This window comes from Lipotes vexillifer, unplaced genomic scaffold, assembly GCF_000442215.2.
Source record: "Lipotes vexillifer unplaced genomic scaffold, Lipotes_vexillifer_v1.1 scaffold16, whole genome shotgun sequence".
Taxonomy (NCBI): domain Eukaryota; kingdom Metazoa; phylum Chordata; class Mammalia; order Artiodactyla; family Lipotidae; genus Lipotes; species Lipotes vexillifer.
The window spans coordinates 1,135,269-1,163,153 of record NW_006778983.1 but is presented as its reverse complement, the minus strand read 5'-3'; the positions used below and the strand labels follow the sequence as shown (position 1 = coordinate 1,163,153).

At 37.2% G+C, this 27,885-nt stretch overlaps 1 protein-coding gene across 1 annotated transcript in view; it reads right to left on the bottom strand.

Moving 5' to 3' along the window:
* The window catches only part of LOC103083473 (mitogen-activated protein kinase kinase kinase 5), a gene marked incomplete at its 3' end in the record, with an annotated part of 199,014 nt that overhangs the window by 72,456 nt on the left and 98,673 nt on the right, over nt 1–27,885 (bottom strand). Inside the window, 1 exon segment of the mRNA XM_082930932.1 lies at nt 4,411–4,523. Coding sequence (XP_082787058.1) covers nt 4,411–4,523 — 113 coding nt within the window.

Sequence of the window (27,885 nt, the reverse complement as noted above, 5' to 3'; positions counted from 1 at the left end):
AGAATAACTTTACAACACATGACAGGCAGGCAGAGCTGACGTTTTATTAAAAAGCAAAACTAAGCTTTCATTCCTCCTTTCAGATTAAAATAGTTTTGTTAAGTTTCTGATTCTAAAAAGGGCTTAAGTTCACTGTAAAAAGAAAAAAAAGCAGACTAATCAGAAAGGTACACAGAAGCAAGTGAAAATTTCCCTCCATTTGAAAACCACAAAATAACTGCCAGTGTCACACTGATGTACATCATTCTAGAATTTTTATATATGCATATATGCGTAAATGAAAAGGTGATAACACTCAACCTCTTGTTGTGTAACCTCCTTCTTTCCCTTACTATATCATGGATTCTTTAATTACTTGAAAGGGAAATATACTGAAATTCTATCCATCAGTTGAAGTATAAATGTATACAGTATATATAGTTTACAAGAGTAAAATGCTATCATAATTATGCAAAAACATTTATTATACACTTACAAAGTTAAAGAAATAAGGAAACTGACAAATAACACTGTCTTGAATACTGTGGCTTTGTAACAAGACTTGAAATCAGGTCATGTAAATCCTCCAACTTTGTTCTTTTTTAACATTGTTTTGTTACTTCTGGGTTCTTTGCATTTCATTCTAACTTTTTATCTCTACTCTGCCTTGTATTATATTTGCATTTGGAAGGATTCGTTTGCTTAAAAAAAATATATCTCCGTAGAATTGCCACTAACATCCATAACATATGACTGGAAAGTTACTAAATGTCAGGAAAGTTATCTGAGATTTGGGAGTAAGGTAAAAATGTGGAACATGTCATTTCAATATCATATGGAGGCATAAGGCCACTCAAGGACTGTCTAGGGAAAGTGTAGCTAGCTCATCTCACTATTTATTAACGATCTTAGAGAAGTTTACCTGTTAACTTGTATAATATGTTTTTGTTCAGGGGAGCTGTAAATAATTTCTGCCTAGTTAAACAGTGAATCCCTAAGATCTATAACCTGTTGGACATAAACAAGCTTTTTAAAACAATCAAACTCGGATATCTGATTCTAACATTTCTTTCTTCAATTATGAATACCCTAGCTTCTTAAATAAACTTTAAACGGGACATAGCCTCCTACTGTTTCCATGTTAAGTGAATTAAATAGAATAATATTTTATATTTTCTGAGAGTCATAAATTTATCTTTTTTGAAAATTATACTTTAACAAAACAAAACAACCTTTAAAATACTTTATGCTGGGCTTCCCTGGTGGCGCAGTGGTTGAGAGTCCGCCTGCCGATGCAGGAGATACAGGTTCGTGCCTCGGTCTGGAAAGATCCTACATGCCGCGGAGCGGCTAGGCCCGTGAGCCATGGCCACTGAGCCTGCGCGTCCAGAGCCTGTGCTCCGCAACGGGAGAGGCCACACAGGGAGAGGCCCGCGTACCGCAGAATACAAAACAGAACAAAACAATCTTTATGCTGCTTTTTATCATATAATTCCACTTAAGCCAAGAAACTTTTAGGAAAAATTCCATCTGGGTATTCTTCACATTTTGTGATGATAAATTAAAAAGAACAGCTTTGCCACCTTAAAATTTCATGAGATGAAAAAAATTACAGATGTGTATGCAACAACATCCATGATCTCCTATCTGGACACAAAAAATACAACAAATACAAATGGAAGAAGAAAGTGCAGGGAGAAAATCAGACACTAAAAATACGTGTCTCTATCAACCTCAGTTGAAAATGAATGTCTCTTTTTTGTGTCGTACTTGGGAACAATGAATGCAGGACTGATCTAGTGCCAAACCATTTAAACATTTAAATAGGGACTATGAAAGTGTTTAATAGTAAAATTACAATATTAGTTTTAAAATAAAATTTCAGATTTATTCATGCTTGCCAGAAGTACATTCTATGAGGGTGATATTAACATTAGCCTTGGCATAAATTTGTCACATGATTGTTACCCTAAGCCATTCAGCATTCAGAAAAAATGTTTTTTCTTTTAATGGAAAATAGTATTTTAGTATATGGATGGGTCATTTTAATTTACCCAAATACAGATGGTGGCTGCTTTTTATTACTATAAACATTCTTATACATGTCGCTTTGTGCACTTGTTCAATTATTTCTTTGTAATAAAGTCCTAAACCTGGATTTGTTGGGGACAGAAAATATGCCCATTTTAAGTGCTGATATTATGGACACTATCATGTCCTTTCATCTTTGCCAATCTGATGGAGGAAAAAGGAAACATTGTCCTTTTTAAACCACTGAGATGGACTGTCTTCTCATGTGTTTGTATATCTTTTATGAATTAGCTTTTATGTTTTTTCCACATGATGTATGAAAACTGATCCTACATGCAGATAGTAATCTTTTAAGTTTAGAGTTAAGAACACGGCTCTAATATTTTATATTTAGTATCTCTCTCTCTCCAACCCCTCTCTACCCACCCTTCCAAGGAATACAGGAATAAACATCATACAGCATAAAATTTGTTCCATATCTAGGATTATTTCCATAGGATAGAGTCTCAGAGGTAGTGTTATACTTGGTCCCAGGAACAGCACTATTAAGGTTCTTGATCTCTAGGGTCAAATTATTAAAGCACTATTGCTGATGGATGATTATAACTTTTCACCAAGTTCTTACCGTCTAGATATTTTTCACTGTTTAAAAAAGTTTGGAGGGCAGACAGCAGAAGCAAGAAGAACTACAATCCTGCAGGCTGTGGAACAAAAAACACATTCACAGAAAGACAGACAAGATGAAAAGGCAGAGGGCTATGTACCAGATGAAAAAAGAAGATAAAACCCCAGAAAAAAAACAAAATGAAGTGGAGATAGGCAACATTCCAGAAAAAGAATTCAGAATAATGATAGTGAAGATGATCCAGGACCTCGGAAAAAGAATGGAGGCAAAGATCGAGAAGATGCAAGAAATGTTTAACAAAGACCTAGAAGAATTAAAGAAGAAACAAACAGAGATGAACAACACAATAACAGAAATAAAAAATACACTAGAAGGGGGCTTCACTGGTGGCGCAGTGGTTGAGAGTCCACCTGCCGATGCAGGGGACACGGGTTCGTGACCCAGTCCGGAAGGATCCCACATGCTGCGGAGCAGCTAGGCATGTGAGCCATGGCCGCTGAGCCTGTGCGTCCAGAGCCTGTGCTCCGCAACGGGAGAGGCCACAACAGTGAGAGGCCCGCGTACCGCAAAAAAAAAAAAAAAAAAAAAAAACACTAGAAGGAATCAATAGCAGAAAAACTGAGGCAGAAGAACCGATAAGTGACCTGGAAGACAGAACGGTGGAATTCACTGTTGCGGAACAGAATAAAGAAAAAAGACTGAAAGAAATGAAGAGCCTAAGAGACCTCTGGGACAACATTAAATGCAACAACATTCACATTATAGGGGTCCCAGAAGGAGAAGTAGAGAGAAAGGACCCGAGAAAATATTTGAAGAGATTATAGTCAAAAACTTCCCAAATAATGTAAAAAAAAAAGTCCAGGGCTCATTTTTTCTTATGACAAATTAAACAAAACATTTCTCCAGTTAAAAATCTTAAAGGAAAAGTTTCTTCTACAATTCATAGCTTAACTAAGATAAAATTTTTTTCCTCTACGAAAAATATGGCAAACTATTTCTATGTCTGTAGTAAAAACTCCTGCAAGAGTTGTGAAAGAGAGGGGTTAGACACTCAAAAGAGAGCAAAATCTGATTACCTTAGATAGTATTCAATATCTAGAACCTTAAAAAATGTTATCAAAGCCAGAACCAAGGAAATCACACAAAATTTTTTCACTGAGATATCCTAATCTTCAAAAATTCCAAAGAAGGGTCATCATATGAGACAATGTCCACTGATAAAAGGGAAAAAAGCACATTCTACCAATGGCTACAATTCAGAGATGGTCTCTGAGGAGACCAGTCACTGCCAAGACTGCCATCTGCTTGACCTGTTGTTCTAGGGGCTTGGGAGGTTCCACCTCCAACAAAACTGAAATCATATGGGCAGGTGTACAAGAAACAGAAACAGGAAATATCAGAGTTTCCTTCCTCCCTTTCTTCCTTTCTTTCTTCCAGCCCCAGGAAAGCAAAATCAATCTAAGATAGGAAACTTCCCTGATGTTCCACAAAACACTAACTTATTTGGCAGTTGAGGGCTGAATGCAGAGCCCGTATTTTTAATATTAGTTTGAGCTGGAATTAAAAATATCAGGTAAAATAAACTAAAAACTGAATTACAACCCAATGTCAGGATCTTGCACAACAATATGAAACATTAAATAAGGAGATGTAATTTGTTTTTTAGGAAGTCAGATGGGACAGAAAGCAAAGGGACTAACTATCAAAGATTCTTTTTCTTTGTATCGTTGGGTACAGTTTCTTGATTTCCATGGAAAGCGTCAAGCTGTAATTACCAACTTTTCGGAGCTCAAAGGAAGATTCAAACTGGTGCCCAGATGCCAGGAGGAGGACCGCATAATTAATTCCTGACTGTAGTGTTGGCTCAGATTCAAATGCCTTTTTGAACCTATAAAAAAAACACACACACACACACACACAAATGTACAAGTTTACTTTTTCAGTCATGAAACTTTGAGTTTGCAATAGCTTCTGTTTGCATAACTCCAAGGCCTGAGCAAGTAAAAATATTCCACGGCCTTCACCCCAGAATCTAGTGTTCTATTAGGATCTAATGCTTAAGTGACTGTATACCCTCACCCTCAGCAACATGGCATTCCCCCCACTTAACTCAGTCTCATCATAGCATCTCCAGTCTTTAAAAAAATCCTCTCTTCAAAGTCTTCCAGAAATGTGAGAGAGCGTGTGTGTGTGCGCAAACATGTGTAAACAGTGAAAATTTAAAGATAAGAACCCTGTACATATTTTTAAGTGGTTTTTAAAAGCTTTAAAAATACACAAAGCAAAATATATATATATATATATACACAAAACAATGAGGAAGATCACTTATGTAACATACTGAAACAATCACTTCCATAAGAGTGATATAGAAATTCAATAAAGAATGTCAGTTGCAGTAAGCAATTAAGGAAAACAGAGATTGTGCCTGTGCATACTAATTTTGGCTCAAAGAGAATGGGAACACTTTTCTGAATATGCATGAAACTGAATATCAACCTTTAAAAAATGTTTCACCATTTGAGAAGACTTCAGTGTTTGTACATCCCCTGTATTTTCAAGGTAACACTTCCTAGGTTCCATTCAAGGGTCTCCTCACATACGTCATTTAACAGGCAACAATATTCAATATTATTTCATTTAAGAGCATGAAGAAGAACAAAATTAAAATAAATGCCCTAGTGACTAACAGAAACTGAGCCAAACATGAAAAATGAAATAGCTATTTAAAAAAATCAGATCAAGGAAAATATAAAGACTAAATACCTAATGAATAACCATTTAATGATACCAAAAAAAAGGATACCTAGGGAAAAACACATTAAAATTCCGAGATAGAGGCATTCTTATTAAAATCATTAACTGTGAAACTGAAAGGTGTGAACTGCCAAAATGGCAGCCAGCACAATAATGTACATTAGAGTATATTCTTGGCTTTTATATACACCTGAAGTTTTCCATAATTTAAAATGGTAAGGTAAACTTCAAAAGAAAAGTACATCTTTTCTGAATATTGAGAATCATGTGCCCTTTTTAAGGGTCTTACTTTTTAAGCAAAAAAAGTGTCTCTGAAAGGAAACAAAAATCAAATAACTATTAATCTTAACTAGTTGGCTCGAATAGTTATGTATGTGAAATAAGAAAAAAATATTTCCAACTGCATCACTGTTGCTGATTAAAAAGCATTTTTATCTCTCCAGAAGTACAGGTGTTTCCCAAATCTAAAATGGAAAAAGCATGTACCCAGACTGCTGATATTCAAAGCAGGTCATATCAAGGAAAGACATGATTTATAAGTCTTAGACTCATATAAGACCCAAAGGTCTTTGTGTTTGTTCAGAGGCAAGTAGAAGGTCCCAGTAAAAAAAGATATAGGAGAAGAAAGGAGTTAATACCTTTTTTTCTATCAATACTTTATAGTTTCCACAAATTCATATCAAGATACATAATATTTTTCAACAAATAAATTCTTTCATTTCTCCTTAAAGAAAAGAACATGGAATAGTTCTCTTCAATATATTCAAAGGAAGATGCAGAAAGCAAGATAACACCCAATCAACCAATAAATATTGACTAAGTGCTTCTTATGTGCCAAACTAACCAAAATGAAAAATTGGGCTTATATCTGTTTTTCTGTTACCATAAACAATACATTTAAAAATATTTTAACCAAAATATAGATGCAATAAATTAATAATTTATATTTTTTATGGCTCACAGCACTCCATAATAATAAGCTGGGTATTGAGGAGAAAGTCTTAAGGAAGTGGAAATTCTCACACACTGTAAAAGTACATTAGTATAGTATTTCTCGGCAGAAATTTGCCAATATCTATCAAAAATTGTAAAATATTTAAAAAAGCAATGCATACCTATTGACACAAGATTTCCATATCTATGGGTTTATACTAAGAAAAAACATTAAATATGTAATCAGAAATTTGGTTACATGAATATTTGTTACAAAATGAAAAAGTACTTCCTAAGTTTCCCACAATATTATAAAATGGAATATGGAATAAAATGTATTCCGAATGTTGGAAAGCTATGTAACTGTTTAAATTAGAAGAATAGTCAATGTCAGGGGAAAACCTGAGTTTCCAGGTAAGATGTAAGAGTCGACTTGGGAGCCATCACTCCTGCTACAACAACTAGGTGGGAAAAAGGATACACATGAAAAACATATTTTTATACATGCTGGAGATCTATGGAAGCAACAGCACAACAAAATCGCTGAAATAAAATTCCGAACAGGGAAGTGTCCTACCAAGGAGGGCTGAATTGCTTTTGTCGCTATAGGGGCATTTACTGATTCCAACCATAATATTAAGCATAGGCTTGGCACAGGCAGAGAAACTCTACCTATTTGAAACTCTACCAGGGAAAAGAGAAACAAGTGGATTTCCTGATAGTTGCATGGGCTGGCATGACAGGGTGAAACCTGGAGGAACCGCAAATGTGCAGCCGGTTTTCTCCACAGGACATTTGTTGAATGCTGGCTATATGGGCAGTTGGGGATGAGGTATGGCTGGAATGGCAGTGAAATATGAAGTCCAGCAGTACTTAGGAGTGAAGTGTTACTTGAGGGAGGAGCCTGCAACCAATAGACGGCAATCTCCTCCAAAGTCTGGAGCTGTATAAGAGAATAAAGAGTCAAACTCAAAACCCCAAACGGCAGTTATAAAATCTTCCACAGTATTTAAGGGATAAGAAGACAGAACCCTGCTTGGCTCTCAATCAAAAGCTGAGGGTGGTCACATCCAGGAAGCAGGAACAAAACAGAGATAGACAGGGTCAAATAAAACTGAAACACAGGATGGCGGAGTAGAAGGATGTACTCTCACTCCCTCTTGAGAGAACACCAGAATCACAACTAGCTGCTGGACAATCATCCACAGGAAGACACTGGAACTCACCAAAAAAGATACCTAAAATCCAAAGACAAAGGAGAAGCCACAATGAGATGGCAGGAGGGGCACAATCACAGTAAGATCAAATCCCATAACTGCTGGGTGGGCTCACAGACTGGAGAACACTTATACCACAGAAGTCCACCCACTGGAGTGAAGGTTCTGAGCCCCACGTCAGGCACCCCAACCTGGGCCTCCAGCAAAGGGAAGAGAAATTCCTAGAGAATCAGACTTTGAAGGTTAGTGGGATTTGACTGCAGGATTTTGACAGGACTGGGGGAAACAAAGACTCCACTCCTGGAGGGCACACACAAAGTAGTGTGTGCATAGGGACCCAGGGGAAGGAGAAGTAACCCCAGGGGAGACTGAACCAGACCTATGTGCTAGTGTTGGAGGGTCTCATGCAGAGGAGGGGGGTGGCTGTGGCTCACCATGGGGAGAAGAACACTGGCAGCAGAAGGTCTGGGAAGTACTCCTTGGCGTGAGCCCCCCCAGAGTGTGCCATTAGCCCCATCAAAGAGCCCAGGTAGGCTCCAGTGTTGGGTCGCCTCAGGCCAAACAACCAACAGGGAGGGAAGCCAGCCCTATCCATCAGCAGTCAAGTGGATTAAAGTTTTACTGAGCTCTGCCCACCAGAGCAACAGTCAGCTCTACCCACAACCAGTCCCTCCCATCAGGAAACTTCCACAAGCCTCTTAGACAGCCTCATCCACCAGAGGGCAGACAGCAGAAGCAAGAAGAACTACAATCCTGCAGCCTGTGGAACAAAAACCACATTCACAGAAAGATAGACAAGATGAAAACGCAGAGGGCTATGTATCAGATGAATGAGCAAGATAAAACCCCAGAAAAACAGCTAAATAAAGTGGAGATAGGCAACCTTCCAGAAAAAGGATTCAGAATAATGATAGTGAAGATAATCAAGGACCTCGGAAAAAGAATGGAGGCAAAGATCGAGACAATGCAAGAAATGTTTAACAAAGACCTAGAAGAATTAAAGAACAAACAAACAGAGATGGACAATACAATAACTGAAATGAAAAATACACTAGAAGGAATCAATAGCAGAATAACTGAGGCAGAAGAACCGATAAGTGACCTGGAAGACAGAACGGTGGAGTTCACTGCTGCAGAACAGAATAAAGAAAAAAGAATGAAAAGAAATAAAACAGCCTAAGAGACCTCTGGGACAACATTAAATGCAACAACATTCGCATTACAGGGGTCTCAGAGAAAGAACAGAGATAGGAAGGACCCGAGAAAAAGGTTGAAGAGATTATAGTTGAAAACTTCCCTAACATGGGAAAGGAAATAGCCAACCAAGTCCAGGAAGTGCAAAGAGTCCCATACAGGATAAACCCAAGGAGAAACATGCCGAGACAAATAGTAATCAAATTGGCAAAAATTAAAGACAAAGAAAAATTATTGAAACCATCAAGAGAAAAACGACAACATACAAGGGAATTCCCATAAGGTTAACAGCTGATTTCTCAGCAGAAAATCTACAAGCCAGAAGGGAGTGGCATGATATACGTAAAGTGATGAAAGGGAAGAACCTACAACCAAGATTACTCTACCCAGCAAGGATCTCATTCAGATTTGATGGAGAAATCAAAAGTTTTACAGACAAGCAAAAGCTAAGAGAATTCGGCACCACCAAACCAGCTCTACAACAAACGCTAAAGGAACTTCTCTAAGTGGGAAACACAAGAGAAGAAAAGGACCTACAAAAACAAACCCATAACAATTAAGAAAATGGTAACAGGAACATACATAGCGATAATCACCTTAAACGTGAATGGGTTAAAGGCTACAACCAAAAGACACAGGCTTGCTGAATGGATACAAAAACAAGACCCATGTATATGCTGTCTACAAGAGACCCACTTCAGACCTAGGGACACATTCAGACTGAAAGTTAGGGGATGGAAAAAGATATTCCATGCAAATGGAAATCAAAAGAAAGCTGAGGTAGCAATACTCATATCAGATAAAAGAGACTTTAAAATAAAGAATGTTACAAAGGACAAGGAAGGACACTACATAATGATCAAGGGATCAATCCAAGAAGAAGATATAACAATTATAAATATATATGCACCCAACATAGGAGCACCTCAACGCATAAGGCAACTGCTAACAGCTATAGAAGAGGAAATTGACAGTAACACAATAATAGTGGGGGACACCTCACTTACACCAATGGACAGATCATCCAAAATGAAAATAAATAAGGAAACACAAGCTTTAAATGACACAATAGACCAGATAGATTTAATTGATATTTATAGGACATTCCATCCAAAAACAGCAGGTTACACTTTCTTCTCAAGTGCTCACAGAACATTCTCCAGGATAGATCACATCTTGGCTCACAAATCAAGCCTCAGTAAATTTAAGAAAATTGAAATCATATCAAGCATCTTTTCTGACCACAACACTATGAGATTAGAAATGAATTACAGGGAAAAAAAGGTAAAAAGCACAAACACATGGAGGCTAAACAATACGTTACTAAATAACCAAGAGATCACTCGAAGAGGAAATCAAAAATTACCTAGAGACAAATGACAATGAAAACACGACAATCCAAAACCTATGGGATGCAGCAAAAGCAGTTCTAAGAGGGAAGTTTATAGCTATACAAGCCTACCTCAAGAAACAAGAAAAATCCCAAATAAACAATCTAACCTCACACCTAAGGGAACTAGAGAAAGAAGAACAAACAAAACCCAAAGTTAGCAGAATGTAAGAAATCATAAAGATCAGAGCAGAAATAAATGAAATAGAAACAAAGAAAACAATAGCAAAGATCAATAAAACTAAAAAGTGGTTCTTTGAGAAGATAAACAAAATTGATAAACCATTAGCCAGACTCATCAAGAAAAAGAGGGAGAGGACTCAAATCAATAAAACTAGAAATGAAAATGGAGAAGTTACAACAGACACGGCAGCAATACAAAGCATCCTAAGACTACTATAAGCAACTCTATGCCAATAAAAAGGAAAACCTAGAAGAAATGGGCAAATTCGTAGAAAGGTATAACCTTCCAAAACTGAACGAGGAAGAAATAGAAAATATGAACAGACCAATCACAAGTAATGAAATTAAAACTGTGATTAAAAATCTTCCAACAAACTAAAGTCCAGGACCAGATGACTTCACAGGTGAATTCTATCAAACATTTAGAAAACAGCTAATACCCATCCTTCTCAAATTCTTCCAAAAAAATGTGGAGGAAGGAACACTCCCAAACTCATTCTATGAGGCCATCATCACCCTGACACCAAAACCACACAAAGATACTACAAAAAAAGCAAATTACAGACCAATATCACTGATGAACCTGGATTCAAAAATCCTCAACAATATACTAGCAAACAGAACCCAACACACATTAAAAGGATCATAAACCACGATCAAGTGGGATTTATCCCAAGGATGCAAGGATTTTTCAATATACGCAAATCAATCAATGTGATACACCATATTAACAAATTGAAGAATAAAAACCATATGATCATCTCAATAGAGGCAGAAAAAACTTTTGACAAAATTCAACACCCATTTTTGATAAAAACTTTCCAGAAAGTGGGCGTAGAGGGAGTCTACCTCAACATAATACAGGCCATATATGACAAACCCACAGCAAACATCATTCTCAATGGTGAAAAACTGAAAGCATTTCCCCTAAGATCCGGAACAGGACAAGGATGTCCACTCTCACCACTATTATTCAACATAGTTTTGGAGGTCCTAGCCACGGCAATCAGAGAAGAAAAAGAAATAAAAGGAATCCAAATTGGAAAAGAAGTAAAACTGTCACCGTTTGCAGATGACATGATACTATACATAGAGAATCCTAAAGAAGCCACCAGAAAACTACTAGAGCTAATCAATGAATTTGGTAGATTGCAGGATACAAAATTAATGCACAGAAATCTCTTGCATTCCTATACACTAATGATGAAAAATCTGAAAGAGTAATTAAGGAAACACTCTCATGTACCATTGCAACAAAAAGGATAAAATGCCTAGGAATAAACCTACCTAAGGAGACAAAAGACCTGTATGCAGAAAACTATAAACACTGATGAAAGAAATTAAAGATGATACCAACAGATGGAGAGATATACCATGTTCTTGGATTGGAACAATCAATATTGTGAAAATGACTATACTACCCAGAGCAATCTACAGATTCAATGCAATCCCTTTCAAATTACCAATGGCATGTTTTAGAGAACTGAGCAAAAAAATCTTACAATTTGTATGGAGACACAAAAGACCCCAAATAGCCAAAGCAGTCTTGAGGGACAAAAACAGAGCTGCAGGAATCAGACTCCCTGACTTCTGACTATACTACAAAGCTACAGTAATCAAGACAATATGGTACTGTCACAAAAACAGAAACATAGATCAATGGAACAAGATAGAAAGCCCAGAGATAAACCCACGCACCTATGGTCAAATAATCTATGACAAAGGAGGCAAGGATATATAATGGAGAAAAGACAGACTCTTCAATAAGTGGTGCTCGGAAAACTGGACAGCTTCATGTAAAAGAATGAAATTAGAACACTCCCTAACACCATACACAAAAATAAACTCAAAATGGATTAGAGACCTGAATGTAAGACTGAACACTATAAAACTCTTAGAGGAAAACATAGGAAGTACACTCTTTGACATAAATCACAGCAAGATCTTTTTTCATCCACCTCCTAGAGTAATGGAAAGAAAAACAAAAATATACAAATGGGACCTAATGAACTTAAAAGCTTTTGCACAGCAAAGGAAACCACAAACAATACAAAAAGACAACCCTCAGAATGGGAGAAAATATTTGCAAACGAATCAATGGACAAAGGATTAATCTCCAAAATATATAAACAGCTCATGCAGCTCAATATTAAAAAAACAAACAACCCAGTCCAAAAATGGGCAGAAGACCTACATGGACATTTCTCCAAAGAAGACATAAAGATGGCCAATAAGCACATGAAAAGCTGCTCAACATCACTAATTATTAGAGAAATGCAAATCAAAACTACAATGAGGTATCACCTCACACCAGTTAGAATGCACATCATCAGAAAATCTACAAGCAACAAATGCTGGAGAGGGTGTGGAGAAAAGGGAACCCTCTTGCACTGTTGGTGGGAATGTAAATTGATACAGCCACTACGGAGAACAGTATTGAGGTTCCTTACAAAGCTAAAAATCGAATTACCACATGATCCAGCATTCCCACTACTGGGCATATACCCAGAGAAAACCATAACTGAAAAAGACACATGCACCCCAATGTTCATTGAAGCACTATTTACCATAGCCAGGTCATGGAAGCAGCCTAAATGCCCAAAGACAGACAAATGGATAAAGAAGATGTGGTACCTATATACAATGGAATATTACTCAGCCATGAAAAGGGACGAAATTGGGTCATTTGTAGAGACGTGGATGGAGCTAGAGACTGTCATACAGAGTGAAGTAAGTCAGAAAGAGAAAAACAAATATCGTACATTAACACATATATGTGGAACCTAGAAAAATGGTAGAGATGAACCGGTTTGCAGGGCAGAAATAGAGACACACATGTAGAGAACAAACGTACGGACACCAAGGGGGGAAAGCCGGGGTGGGGTGGGGTGGTGGTGGGATGAGTTGGGAGATTAGGATTGACATGTATACACTGATGTGTATAAAATCGATGACTAATAAGAACCTGCTGTATAAAAAAATAAATTAAATAAAATTTTTTAAAAAATAAATAAAGTAATTAAAAAAAATAACCGAAACCCAGACCAACTCAACTCAGTTGTGGTTTTTGAGGTAATCAGCTTCTCACCCTGCCTGGCTAACAGAGGAAAGTAAGAGCCTTCTATGAGAGAAAATAAAATTATCCTCAGTCTCAGCAATTCTTAAATCCAAAATATATGGCATACAATAAAGAATTATGAGACACGCAAAGAGTCAGGAAAATGTGACCAATAAACAAAAGAGCAAAACAGACAAGAGACCTGCCTCACAGATAATTCAGATGCTGGAGTTTGTAGACAAGGACTTTAAATAATTATTACAAGTATGGTGAAGAAAATCAAGAAAAAAATGGACAAATAAATGAAAAGAGAAACAATTTTAACAGAGAGTTGAAATCTAAAAAAAGATAATCAAATAATCTAGAACTAAAATATACAATGCCTGAAAATAAGAATTCACTGTATGTGTTTAATAGCAGACTAGACGCAGCAGAAGATAGATTTGGTGAAATAAAAAAAAACAGTTCAATAAAAAATATCAAAACTGAAGCAGGGAGAGAAAAAGGTAGGGTAAAAAACAAAACAGAGCATGAGACATGTGAGATATAGTTAAATGGTCTATCATATGTATTACTGTAGCCCCAGGAAGAGGAAAGAGAGAATACAGAACACAAGAAATATTTGAAGACATAAGGCCAAAAATATTCCAAACTGTTGAAAACATTAACCCACAGATCCAAAAAGCTCAGCAAACTTCAAGCATGATAAAATAATAAGCATAGCCTAAATGTCGAAACCAAAGACACAGAGGAAAATCTTAAAATCAGCCAGAAAGAAAAAGATACATTACTTTCCAAGGAGCAATACAATTGAGAGCTGACTTTGCAATACAAACTATGGAAGCCAAAAGATAATGCAACAACATCTTTAGAGTGATAAAAGGAAAAAGAAAAGGTGTAAGAAAGATGTGTTCATACAAACAAAAACTGGCAGAATTGGTTGCCAGCAGATCCACATTACAGAAAATACTGAACGTATTCAGGCTGAAGAGTAGTGATTCCAGTTGGAAGCACTGAACTGCAGGAAGAGCATCAGAAAGGGTAAATATTTGACTATATATAAAAGATATTAAGTAAACTATTAAATATTTACACTGCTCTAAGTTTCTTTCCTTGTTCAGGAAGTGGTAAAATACAAATTTAAGGTAGACTGTAAAAGCCAAGGATGTGGATTGTCACCTCTAGGGAACTACTAAAAGCATAACATAAAAAGTATTACTAAAGTGTTAATAGACGATAAAATGTAATACTAAATTAATCGAAAAAATGGAGGGAATGGAGGATTAATGGAACAAAGAAGATATGAAATAAATAGAAAATAAGTAGCAGGACGGTAAGACATAAGCACAGCTACCAGTTACCACGTTAAATGTAAATGACCTAAACACTCCAAATTAAAAAGACTTCTCAAATTTGATTTAAGAACAACAGCGAAAAAAAAAAGAAAGAAAAAAGAAAGAAACAACTATAATGCATTTAAAAGAGACACACTTTAAATATAAGGATACAGTTGGGTTGAAAGTAAAATGATGCATAAAGATGTATCACTCAACTACTAACCAAAAGAAATCTGTTGTGACTATATATTAATATCAGACAAAACTAACTTTAAGGCAAAAATTATTGCAAGATATAAGGAGGAACATTTCATAATGATAAAAGGGTAAGTTCAACAGGAAGATTTATAATCCTAAACACACTTGTTAACATGGCTTCAAAATACATAAAGCAAAAACTGACAAAACTAAAAAATAGACAAATCTACATTCATAGTGGGAGATCTCAAAACACCTCTCTCAGTGATGATCAAACAGGCAGACAAAAAATATCAGTGAAGATATGGAAGATTTGAATAACATGATTAATCAAGTTAATCTACCTGACTTATGTGGAACACTACACCCAACAACAGTGGACTATATCCTGGGCTGTAAAGGCACCTCTCATAGAAATAGAATTAAACTAGAGAACAAGAAAGAAAGATATGTTTGTAAATTGGGCACCTACTTCTGAAGAACCCAGGGGTCTAAAAAGTCACACTGAAAATTAAAAGGTATTTGAGCTGAACAATATTGAAAGTTCAATACATCAAAACTTCTGGGGTGCAGAACAATTTTTATCTTTAAATGCATATGCTGGGAAGGGAGCAAGGTTGAAAAATCAATGCTCTAAGCTTCCATCTAGAAATATAACAGCATATATTCCCACACAAAGTGGAAGGAAGGTATAATAAAGGAAAGAACAGAAATCAATGAAGGTATAATAAAGGAAAGAACAGAAATCAATGAAGGAAGGTATAATAAAGGAAAGAACAGAAATCAAAATAGATGTGCAATAAAGAAAATCAACAGTGCCAAAAGTTGGTTCTAGGAGAAGATAAATAAAATTGATAAACTCCTAGGTAGGTAGACTGCTCATAAGAGAGAGAAAGAGAATACAAATTACTGTTATTCAAAAGTATCAGAAATGAAAAGTGGGACATTAGTATAGGCCCTAGTAGCATTAAAAAGAAACTAAAAGTAAATTTGGAATAACCTTATCCCAATAAATATGACAACTTAGGTGAACTGGAAAATTTTCTTGAAAATCACAGATTAGCATGACACAAGAAAAAGAAAGGAAACTGAATAGTTCTATATCTATTACAGAATTTATAGCAATCTGAAATTATTCTTTTTATCATCTATCTCCCACTATAAAATGTATGTTCTCTGAGAGCAGGGACCTTGTCAGTCTTGTTGAGTACTAAATCTCCAGTGCCTGATCCATCAGGATGCCTGACTCATTGCAGGTGGTAACAAAATACTTGCTGAATGAAGAAAAACTGCATCCACTTCTTACCAAGAGCCAGGCTGAGACAAGTGATAAATACAGCAGGTCGTATAAAATTCAAATAATCTATTCACTTCCCTAGTAATCTAAATCCTGACCTTGAAAAGACCATAAGACCAGAAAGCTACATGCTTGGACCACATTACTAAATTGCGTACCATCTTCACCACATTACATTTTAATATTATTGGAATTCACTATTTAATAAAAATATTGAAGATATTGTTTATATAGTTTTCATTGCTGCCTACTTAGAGTCTTACATGAGAAACTCCTTTAATTTATTGCTAGGGAGAGTATAGCCTCCTCTGAAGAGGTGGCATATGATTCACTTTTCATGCTGTTACCAAAAAGCTTATTTTAAAGCATATGTTCATCCTTATCACTGGAGTATCTGTGTTCCCTGGTGCTAACTTTCCATATATATTTTACTATTTCACTGTTTTTTGTTTTGTCTTTTTTGCGGTACGCGGGCCTCTCACTGTTGTGGCCTCTCCCGTTGCGGAGCACAGGCTCCGGATGTGCAGGCCCAGCGGCCATGGCTCACGGGCCCAGCCGCTCCGCGGCATGTGGGATCTCCCCGGACCGGGGCACGAACCCGTGGCCCCTGCATCGGCAGGCGGACTCTCAACCACTGCGCCACCAGGGAAGCCCTCACTGTTTTTTTTTTAAATTCAAATTTGATAAAAATAAATATAGATGCTAAAATAATGAAACCATCCATTTCACCTGAAGATGATAAATTAGTCATTTTAGGGTAAATGTGCCAGGTATCAATAGCAAATCCCAGTGGCTCACAAGTTTCTGTATCAGCTGGCTCAGCTCTGCCTGACATTGTTCTCCCTCTGGGACCCAGCCTGAAGGAGGGGCTTTCCCCAGAAAATGGCTAAGGAAAAGTAAACCTGGCACAGCCGCGACATAGCTTTTAAAGCTTCTGCTGGTAAAGAGTATCAACCAACACACATACCCGAACCTGGTGTCATGGGGTGGGAATATATCATCTTCCTATGAACAGGGACAGTGTATTTCTAACAATAATACAATATAGCCCTGATGATATTCTCTACCACAGGAAGCTGTGGGTACCACCAGATAGTAAAAGAAACAATAACAATAGCTGCCTATCATGACTGGGCACCTGCTGGGTACAGGCATTGTACTTGACACTTCGAGCATAATATTTCTAATTCTGACAACTCTTTAAGGTAGGAAGGATTCTCTCAAGTTTACTAATCAGAACATTGAAGCATGGAAATAGTCAGTCACGCAATTTAAAAGTGGTTGAGCAGGAACTTTACCCAATTCTGCTGGATTCCAAACCTGAGCCCTCTTCTCTGTATGACTCTGCTTATCCTTTGGTGTGTGTTTAAAAAAATTTTCTTTAGTCCTTTTTCATTACCTCTGCTTTTGTTTTTGCTTTTTAGTAAAAGGGAGTTGGGTGAAATACGAAGAATAATAATGAGAAATAAAAATAGAACTGCTTTTATATTAAGGATAAAGCTTGGATTCTATATACTACAGTAACAGGTATTGATATATTCTTGGAAAGAATGGTGTTTGTCACAAAATGTATTTGATCAATCTTATTAGACTATAGACTAATATTTTTAAAAGACTGATATGGCAATACTACTGAATGTGCCCATAAAAATACACCAAAGACATTTCATGTCATTGAAAACTTTACAGTTTAACTAGCAAGAGGATACATGAACATGAACAATATGTTAGTTCTTACATAAAGAAATCTATAAACAGCAATTAATAGTGTAAAACTATAAAAATAGAGAAGTAAAATGATTAGAGGTAAGTGAAGCTAAATTAAGACTTCATGAAGGAAACAAATCTTAAGGATGGAACCAGGCATCTTAAGAAAATTCTAGTGAGTATATTTGAGTAACTGTATGAAGTTATTTCCACTATTGTTGATTTTTTTCTATTTTAGTACTAAATATTTGTTGAAAGAGGATAAATAATTTGTATTCTTCAACTCATTATTACATTGAAGAGTTGCAAAGTTTTTGTTCAAGTTTTCAAAGCAGCAGATTTTTGTTCAAGGGCTGCCTTATATCAGCACTGTATTTGTCACCTGATTGTAAGCTAGCTAAGTACTTGATAATGGAGTGATGAGCTCTTTATAATAAAGACATAGCTCACTTTTTTGCATCTGTACTGAGATGTTCAACAAAGTCAAGAATAAAGAAAATATTCTTGAATCAATTGTTTCGAGCTAAAGGGCACCTACTTTCCATCAAAGAAGAAACTGAGCTCAACTCAAGCTCCTTCTATTTAGCTGTCATTTTCCTTCTTTGTGATACAACAGCTGTGATTCTTTCTGTGAGACATACAAGTAATTAAATTAGAATTTCACGGTGCCTTACATCTCCAGGGATATTTCTGAAATTATCACTCATAAAATAACTCAGAGGTAAAGCAAGACAGCATGGGATGAAAACTAGTGCCAAATCACTCTGTTGATCTGATCTGGAGATGGGGGGGAAACCCTCTCCAATTCAAACTACTTATTTGCATATGATTTTTATTATTAAAGAAAAGTCAGGATGAAAAATCTAAAAACTCAAAATTCTAACTAACTTCTTTCAGTCCTTTTACAATTTGCATATTTTTTCCAAAAAAAGAGAATCATGCTATTTTAATAATCTGTTTTTTAATTTTCACATGATATCATGAAGCATGTTACTATTAAATATTTGTTTAAAACCACAATTTTCTGGACTTCCCTGGTGGTCCAGTGGTAAAGAATCCACCTTCCAATGAGGGGACACAGGTTCGATCCCTGGTTGGGGAACTAAGATCCCTCATGCCGTGGGACAACTAAGCCTGAGTGCCACAACTACTGAGCTCGCGCGCCTCAACTAGAGCCCGTGTGCCACAAACTACAAAGCTCACGTGCCCTGGAGCCCAGAGGCCACAACTAGAGAGAAGGCCTGAGTGCCACAACAAAGAGCCCATGCACCGCAATTAAGACCCAACGCAGCCAAAAAAATTTTTTAAAAAGAAGAAAGAAATTCACAAAACCCGAATTTTCTTCTGGGCATATACTCAAAAGAATTGAAAGCAGGACTCAAACAGATATTTGTACACCCATGTTCATAGCAGCATTTATTCACAATAGCCAAAAGGTGGAAACAAACCCAAGTGTCCACTGACAGGTGAATGGATAAACACCATGTGGTATATACATAAAATGGAATATTATTCAGCCTTTAAAAAGGAAATTCAGACACATGTTACAACATGGTGAACCTTGAGAACATCATGCTAAGTGAAATAAGCCATTCACAAAAAAGACAAATACTATATGATTCCACTTATATGAGGTACTTAGAGTAGTCAAACTCAGAGAGACAGAAAGAAGAATGGTGTTTGCCAGGAGCTAGGGGGAGGGAAGAATCGAAAGCTGTTTAATGGGTACAGACTTTAAGTTTTGCAAGTTGAGATGGCTGTGGGTGAGCAGTGGTGATGAGAGCACAGCAGTGTGAATGTACTTAATGCCACTGAATCATACACATAAAATGGTCAAAATGGTAAGTTTTATTTATGTATATTTTTACCACCAACACACACAACTTTGAACAAATGATATTCCATCACTCGGGGATGTTATCCTTCCATTTAACATTTCCCTACTGTTGGACATTTAGAGTACATAACTGGATTAAAGAACATGAATAATTTCAAGGCTCTTGATACATAATGCCAAACTGCATTCCAGAAAGTTCTTACCAATTCACATTCCCAAGAGCAGTATAGGAGAGAGACTTATATATCGCACCCATGCCAAAGTATTGTCGTCTCTTTTCATTCTTGCTAGTTGATAACAAGAAAGCACAGCTCAGGATTTTAATGGGCACTTACTTGATTGCTCCTGAGAGTGAAGAGTTCTCATATGTTTATGACCAACCTAAACTCATCCTTCCAATAACTGCCAATTCCCTCAAATTAAAATGCAAAACCCATATTCTAAGAAGGCTAGGAAGATGGGAGGAGACAGATTCGGGAAAGCTCTGAAGGGGAGGTAGGGCCAGGGGTTTAAACTTATTCTTTAAAGATATGAAGAGCAGTAAAGGTATAGGAAGAAGGGACTGACAGCAAAATACAGGGAAAGTCTAAACATTTAATAAAAAAGGAACAGTCATATTATCAATTATGGTTAATCTATTCAATAAAATGGATCCACTAAGCAAAATTTCCAGGGACAAAGAACTCTGCATAGTTGAAAAACTCCCCAAGCAATTCTGATATCCAGCCAGGCCTGGAAACAATTGCTTTGGTTCACTAAGTGAAATCACCCCTATTCTTCCAAATACTCCTTCCTTTTCATCATAATGCCTGGCAAACATCTAGTTCTCTCACTCATCCCTCTGACGACTGGGTTACAGAAAGCAAGCCTTAGTTTCTCTCCTTAGGTGCATAATGCTCATTAGCCACAATTAGAAAACCTCCACAGTGACTTATTAAATATGACCATTCTTGGACTTCGACTTGGTCATGCCACAACAGAGCTTCACGCAATCTGTCATCTGTTGACTCCCATATTAAATCAAGGTCAAGGCCTGAGAGCAATGCACCAGGGCACTTGTTTACAAAGCAATCATGGGCACACTCTGTGTTCTACCCAAGTCTCCAGGTCATCCTGGAATTGCTGGTCCCTTAAGAGCCATCTACATCTGGACACCAATGAGCTGGGTGTCACGCTGAGTTATAAAGAATTCTTCAGGTTTTGTGCTCTAAGGATAAAAATCATCCAAAATTTGGAAACTCACTTATAGAGACAACCAAGGACTAAACAAAAAGGTCAGTGAAATAATGGTGAGATAAAAGTCTGGGTGTGGGGAAGAGGGTGGTAGAAATAGAGATAACACAGAGAAAGATATCTCAAAGCCAAGAAAAGAAAAAAAAAGGGCTAATCTGGCAAATGGAAAATAGACATTGGTCTTTATTTGTATGTCGATTGGTTTGTTACATAACTCTTCCAAAGTAAAGCCAACCCCATTAATCATGTAAAAACTAAACAGTTATTAGGCACGCATGACTGTTTGAATAGCACTGTCACTGACGTAAAAGAAAATTAGTTGATAAGGCAAAGCTGTCTGTTCTTTCCCAAGTTACTATGGAAAAATGAACATATTAATGCTAAAAACAGACTTAATGCTTTTAATTTCCTGGCTACGGATCTTTTTTGGCATTACAACAGGGAGACATGATTATGCTAATACAGTATAGGTACCTAATTCCCTTTCAAAATTCTGAAAATGACTTCCTATCTCCCCTCAAGAATACCATGATCTCTAAAGCCAAATATGATTTCAAGCAATCAGTGCCTATCCCAGGTGACCCCATGACAGCTATGGTATTGATATATGAAATTCTAGCAAGTCCTATGTACAAAGTATACAGACTCTCTTTTCCCTCATTAGCTAAAATGTTCAACTAGATCCAGAAATAAGAGAAAGGAAACTCAGGCATATTTTGGGAAAAAGGAATCTAATCAATATCCATTAATCTAGTCAATGTCCACTTTGAACATGGATAAATAAAACATTATATAAAGAAATACAAAATATTTTCTCATATTATATACTAAGGATATAACTCTAAGGGCCTACTAAATTCCAGGACTTGAACATATGTTGCTTCATTTAATCTCTCAAACAGAGCATCTATTCCTCCTAAAGTGATGAGTTTAAACCATTTGTAATAATGCCATCTTCCTTGCTAGTGACTTGTGTAGTGCTGCGGTGATGATGAAATACTAGAAGCATAAAGAAATGTAAGGGAAGTGTGGGGTAGGTTTTTATGAGTGTTTTCTTAGTCCTAAGAAAAAGATACAAAAAGTGATGGCCTCCTTTTCTCCCGTCTCAGACCTGGCATAGCTAAGTTTGATACCTGAAATGGCCACAGCCCCTTGCAACTCCAAGAAGGCCAGACTGAGGACAGAGCCACCCACAGCAATAACAAGGAAACAGACTTGGCTGACTTTTTTTTTTTTTTTTTTTTTTTTTTGTAGTCCGCGGGCCTCTCACTCTTGTGGCCTCTCCCATCGCGGAGCACAGGCTCCGGACGTGCAGGCTCAGCGGCCACGGCTCACGGGCCCAGCCGCTCCGCGGCATGTGGGATCTTCCCAGACCGGGGCACGAACCCGTTTCCCCTGCATCGGCAGGCGGACTCTCAACCACTGCGCCACCAGGGAAGCCCCGGCTGACATTTTTAAGCTGCCGACTCAACCTAAACCAGACCCAGCCCTATTTCTGGACTTCATGTTTTAGAAGTTACATTTTCTTATTGCTTAAGGCAATTGGAGTAAGGTATTCGGCTACTTTTAGGATGCTAAGAACATTTCTAATTCATCTAGGTAGGTATTATTCCTATTTTTCAAGTAAGAAAACTGAATTTCCTAAAGGTTAAGTAATTTGCCTAAGATCACACTGTTTCCAAGTAGTGAGTCAACATTTATTTCATGCCGGTCTCCCAAAAGTCCAGGCCTCCTCAACAAAACAGTACAGATATTACTAGAAATGTTTGTTCCTAGAAATTCCAGGAAAGTGAGCCTAGGATGTAGTAAAAACAACACTGGATCTGAAAAAATTGTACTTGAAATTTTATCGATCACAAAACATCAAGAAATTCACTTAAGTTCTTTGAGTTTCACTTGCCTTAGTTGTAAAATGGAAAGAAAAATGTCAGCCTTGCCTACTTTACAAGGTGTGTTAAGCCTCCAGTGGTTAATAACATATACAAAAACCTTATGTGAACTCTAATGTTTAAGGGGTTGATTATTATTTCTACCTATTGAACAAATACCGCATATATCAAAATGTTCCAAGTCATTCTACACATGAATTCAGCATAACTTCTTTGTGGTTATTTCTTTTTCAGATTAGGTTAAAAAAGAAGTTGTAGAGATAATCTTGGCAATGAACCTTCCATGACCTCCAAGTCATGGTCCATAATATTGCCTTGGGTCATTCCATTTCAGTCTGTCACTTCAGAAACTCTGTGGGTTTTGTTTTTGCGTTTTTTTTGTTTTTTTGTTTTTAGGATGTAAGTCTAGGCTCTTGGGTCACAATATTTCCTTTGAAAGCTGGCTATCCTCCCAGCTTCACTCTCTTGCCTTGCTCTTTTTTTTTTTTTTTTTTTTTTGGCCGCACCTTGCAGCATGTGGGATCTTAGTTCCCCTACAGGGGATCGAACCCATGCCCCCTGCAGTGGAAGCTGAGTCCTAACCACCGGACCGCCAGGAAAGTCCCGACCTTGCTCTTGATTCTATAGTAGCCCCAAACATCCTCAAACCAGCACTTGTGACAGGTACCATTGCTGCTTTCTTTAACTTATATTTAACTTTATATTGACAAGCCATGATAAAAAAGCTACAACCGTTTAATAACTAAAAGTCAAACTCAGTTTAGTTACCTAAAGATCAAAGAGGTATTTTTCATACCTTAACTTGGATTATAGAAACTTACATACAGAAAAAAATTAGCATTATTTTAGCCATCCGCAAGAGCTTCAGTGACCAAAAATAACTAAGGAAGTGACAATAAAAACCATCAAATGTGAGAGACCTACTCTTTTTTTATACTTAAATCAGCAGGATGTGTTCCTTTAAACCACTCACCCTCTGTCCCAGATAAGCTTCAACAAGTAAAGTTTGTTCTACAACATATTACTATTCTCCAAACTTAAAAAAAATCTAAACCATAAACTTTTTTATTTTGTATTTTTGCATTCTGAATCCCAAGTAAACCTCTCAGAAAATAGACCTGCATTAGAAAATCTCCCTAGAAGTAAAAAAGTGCCCTAATAATAGTACTCATACCAAACACAATGAATGCTCAGAGGAGTGTCAAGCTTTCTCCCTGTGGTGTAAGTCAGGAACAGTAAACTCATTAAAGATGTTAAAAAGGGAAATTTTGGGACTTCCCTGGTGGCGCAGTGGTTGGGGGTCTGCCTGCCAATGCAGGGGACATGGGTTCAAGCCCTGGTCTGGGAAGATCCCGCCTGCCGCGGAGAAACTAAGCCCGTGCACCACAACTGTCAAGCCTGCACTCTAGAGCCCACGAGCCACAACTACTGAGCCCATGCACAGCATCTGCTGAGGCCTGCGCGCTCTAGAGCCCGTGGTCCGTAACAAGGGAAGCCACCGCAATGGGAAGCCCGCGCACCACAACGAAGAGTAGCCCCCGCTCGCCGCAACTAGAGAAAGCCCGCACTCAGCAACAAAGACCAACGCTGCCAAAAATAATAAATGAATTAAAATAAAATAAATTAAAAAAAAAAAAAAAAGGAAATTTCAAGAAAGAGTTCTATGTGCCATTGTAATCCCAACTGCTTGGGGCTCTTTTTCTATTGAGTTGAAGCTCTTATCCTAAACTTTCCGTGTTCAGTAGATGACTGTCCATTCAAGCCAACAGAAAATGATTCAGGCTATGGAAACTGTCCATGGAAAGAAGCTTTAGGGGCTGACTGCCTGCCACTCACTCCTTATCCCATGGCGGCACTTGAGAGTGAAAGCTCAGAGGATTATGGGTCAAAAAAGGTCAGTTGCAACAACTCTCTGGGACTCAGGAAATGCATAATCCTGGGTAAGTCTGGCCAGATGCCTAATAACCTCAGTAACGCCCTCTTAGGTCAGCACCTTGACAACGTGCTTTTACTTCTCAGCTCTAACAGAAAGGGAGGTTACAGATGATGCCAACACGCCAACACGAATGAGTGTGTTTGCAGGACTGTGGGAGTTGGATTGAAACGCTAAGAAATACTGAAGTGGCTTTACAAGTGTGAGGGCATGAAAAAACACCCATTTTAAAATAGGGGGGAATTGTTCTTAACGACCTGTAGGGCAAATGGATATGATGATAATAATGGCAGGTTATAGACAGATAATCTACAGTAGAAGTGACATTCTTATATTACTCGATAAATCAGTGAGTGACACACCCAGGTCAACTCCTAAGGCTCTTCCCATGAAAAGGCTTTGAGTTCTAACTGCTTTCCCTGTTCTTACTAGAAAATTAACGAGGGCTTCCCTGGTGGTGCAGTGGTTGAGAGTCCGCCTACCAATGCAGGGAACACAGGTGCGAGCCCTGGTCCAGCAGGATCCCACGTGCTGCAGAGCAGCTGAGCCCGTGCGCCACAACTACTGAGCCTGCACTCTAGAACCTGTGTGCCACAACTACTGAGCCCACGTGCCTAGAGCCCGGCTCTGCGGCGAGAGAGGCCACCACAATGAGACGCCAGCGCACCGCAGTGCAGGGTGGCTCCCTGCTCGCTGCAACTAGATAAAGCCCGCGCAGCAACAAAGACCCAACACAGCCAAAAATAAATAAATAAAATAAAATTTTTTAAAAAGAAAATTAATGAATAGCTTAAAATGAAATCATAAAAAACTGACATCTTCAATTTGACCTGAAAACTTTGAACACAAAGATCTTTTGAGAGACAGTTAATGTAGTTAATGTTCCTCAGCTAAATGGGAACCATTGAAAAGCAGCCAGAACTCGGAAGTATAGAAAGTTAAAACAAAAACACAACCAGAAAAAAAAAACTTGTGTTCCTTTACTGAACTTTATGTGACCTTGAAAGCTCTCAGTAGTCTAAATTGTTTGGTTTTTCAAATGGGGAAACACTTCTATTTTATTCCTGTGCACGATGCACATTAACTTCATAAGATGTTTTCCATTTGAATCTGCTGACCATAAAAATCAGGCTTTTAAAAATTACCTATGCATTTCATTATCACTGCCAAATCAAAGCATTTATACTAGCACAGTGTTTCCAAATATCAGATTCTAATTCTCCTACAATTAAGAATCTTCTAAAAGTGGAAATCTTCTGGTAATAGAAAGGTTGCATAGTTACATTTCTCTTTTATAACATCAGGGAAAAAATTGGTTAAGAGAAATGGTAAAACTCTCTGAATTGCAGTAACAACTTATAATACAAATTTAAAAGTCCAAACCAAAGCTGTCAATGAAAATCTAGGAAGTTTTCCTCCCTTATTATAACCTATTATCCCAATTTCAGGCCACCATAAAACTGCTAAGGTGATACAAGATTTTGAAACCTTAAGATTTCTGTTTCACTATTTTTAAAAAGTTATGCTATCATAACACCTGAACTAAGTCAACCTCCTTTTTCTTTTAACTGAAGTATAGTTGATTTACAATGTTGTGTTCATTTCTGCTGTACAGAAAAGTGATTCAGTTATACATGTATATATATGTTCTTTTTTATATTCTTTTCCATTGTGATTTATCATACGATACTGAATATAGTTCCCTGTGCTACACAGTAGGACCTTGTTGTTTATCCATTCCATATACAATTACATCTGCTAACCCCAAACTCCAAATCCATCCCTTCCCCAACCCCCTCCCCCTTGGCAACCACAAGTCAGTTCTCTACATCTGTGAGTCTGTTTCTGTTTTGTAGATGGGTACCTGTGTGTCATGCTTTACATTCTACATATAAATGATATCATATGGTGTTTGCCTCTTTCTGTAAGTCAACCTCCTTTAATATTTTTTTTAAATCAGGCACTCTTTGGGGAACATTTTAGAAATACTAAAAAGTACAGAAGGATAATATAAGCAACACTTCCCACTGATATACCCACCACTCAACTTAAGAAATAAAATGTTTTAAATATTCTTGCAGCTGCATATGAAGCATTTCACGATCCCTTTCTACTCCTTCCCCACTGGTAACTATTCTACTGAATTGGGAATTTATGATGTACATTCATGCGTCTCTACTTTTACTAGATGTGTATGACGGTTTTTAAAGTTTCTATAGACGAAATCATACTCTGTGTATCCTGCCATTTGGTTATTTTGCTCAACTCTTTTAAGATTTTTTTTTTTTTTACGTTTTAACTTTTATGTAGAGAAACTTCAAAAATTTCTCTAGGGTATAAACTAGGAGTAGATCTGCTGGATCTAGGGAAGGCTAACTGTCAACTTTCCTTGATAATACCAAAATCTTTAAGTAGTCATAAGATTTTCTACCACAGCCAGCAGTGGACTAGGACTCCCATTTCTCAAACATCCTTGCCAACAACTGACAATGTCAAATTCATTAATTTTTGTTAATCTTCATAGTGTAAAGTGGTATGTCTGTTTTAGCTTGTAGGTAGAGCATTTTTTGTATTTTTTAAAAATATGTTTGTTGGCCATTTGTGATTCCTCTTTTGTGAGTGCTCTGTTCTTCTATGCCCATTTGTAATCTTTTTTCTTTCTTTCTTAAGTATTTTTAGGAGTTATTTATATATATTGAATATAAATCCCATATTGGTTACATGCAATGCTCTCTGCCCGTGGTTTATTTTTTTACTTTGTTGATGATATCTTTTCTATGTATTCATAAATACTTTTACCATTTCCACTGCTCTACATGCCTTCTAACAGACCCATGTTTCCATCTGGTATCACTTCCCTTCAACCTAAAGATTTTCCTTTAACATTTTTTTGTAGTAAAGGTCTTGTTAGCAACAAATTATCTCAGTTTTTATTTATCAAGAAATATCCTTATTTCACCCTCACTTTTGAAAGACAATATCACTGGGTAGAGAATTCTTGGTTGACTGTTTTCTGCTTTAAGTACTTTAAAGATGTTATTCCATTGTCTTTGGCTTCCTTCTGATTAAAAGTCAGAACTCACTCTT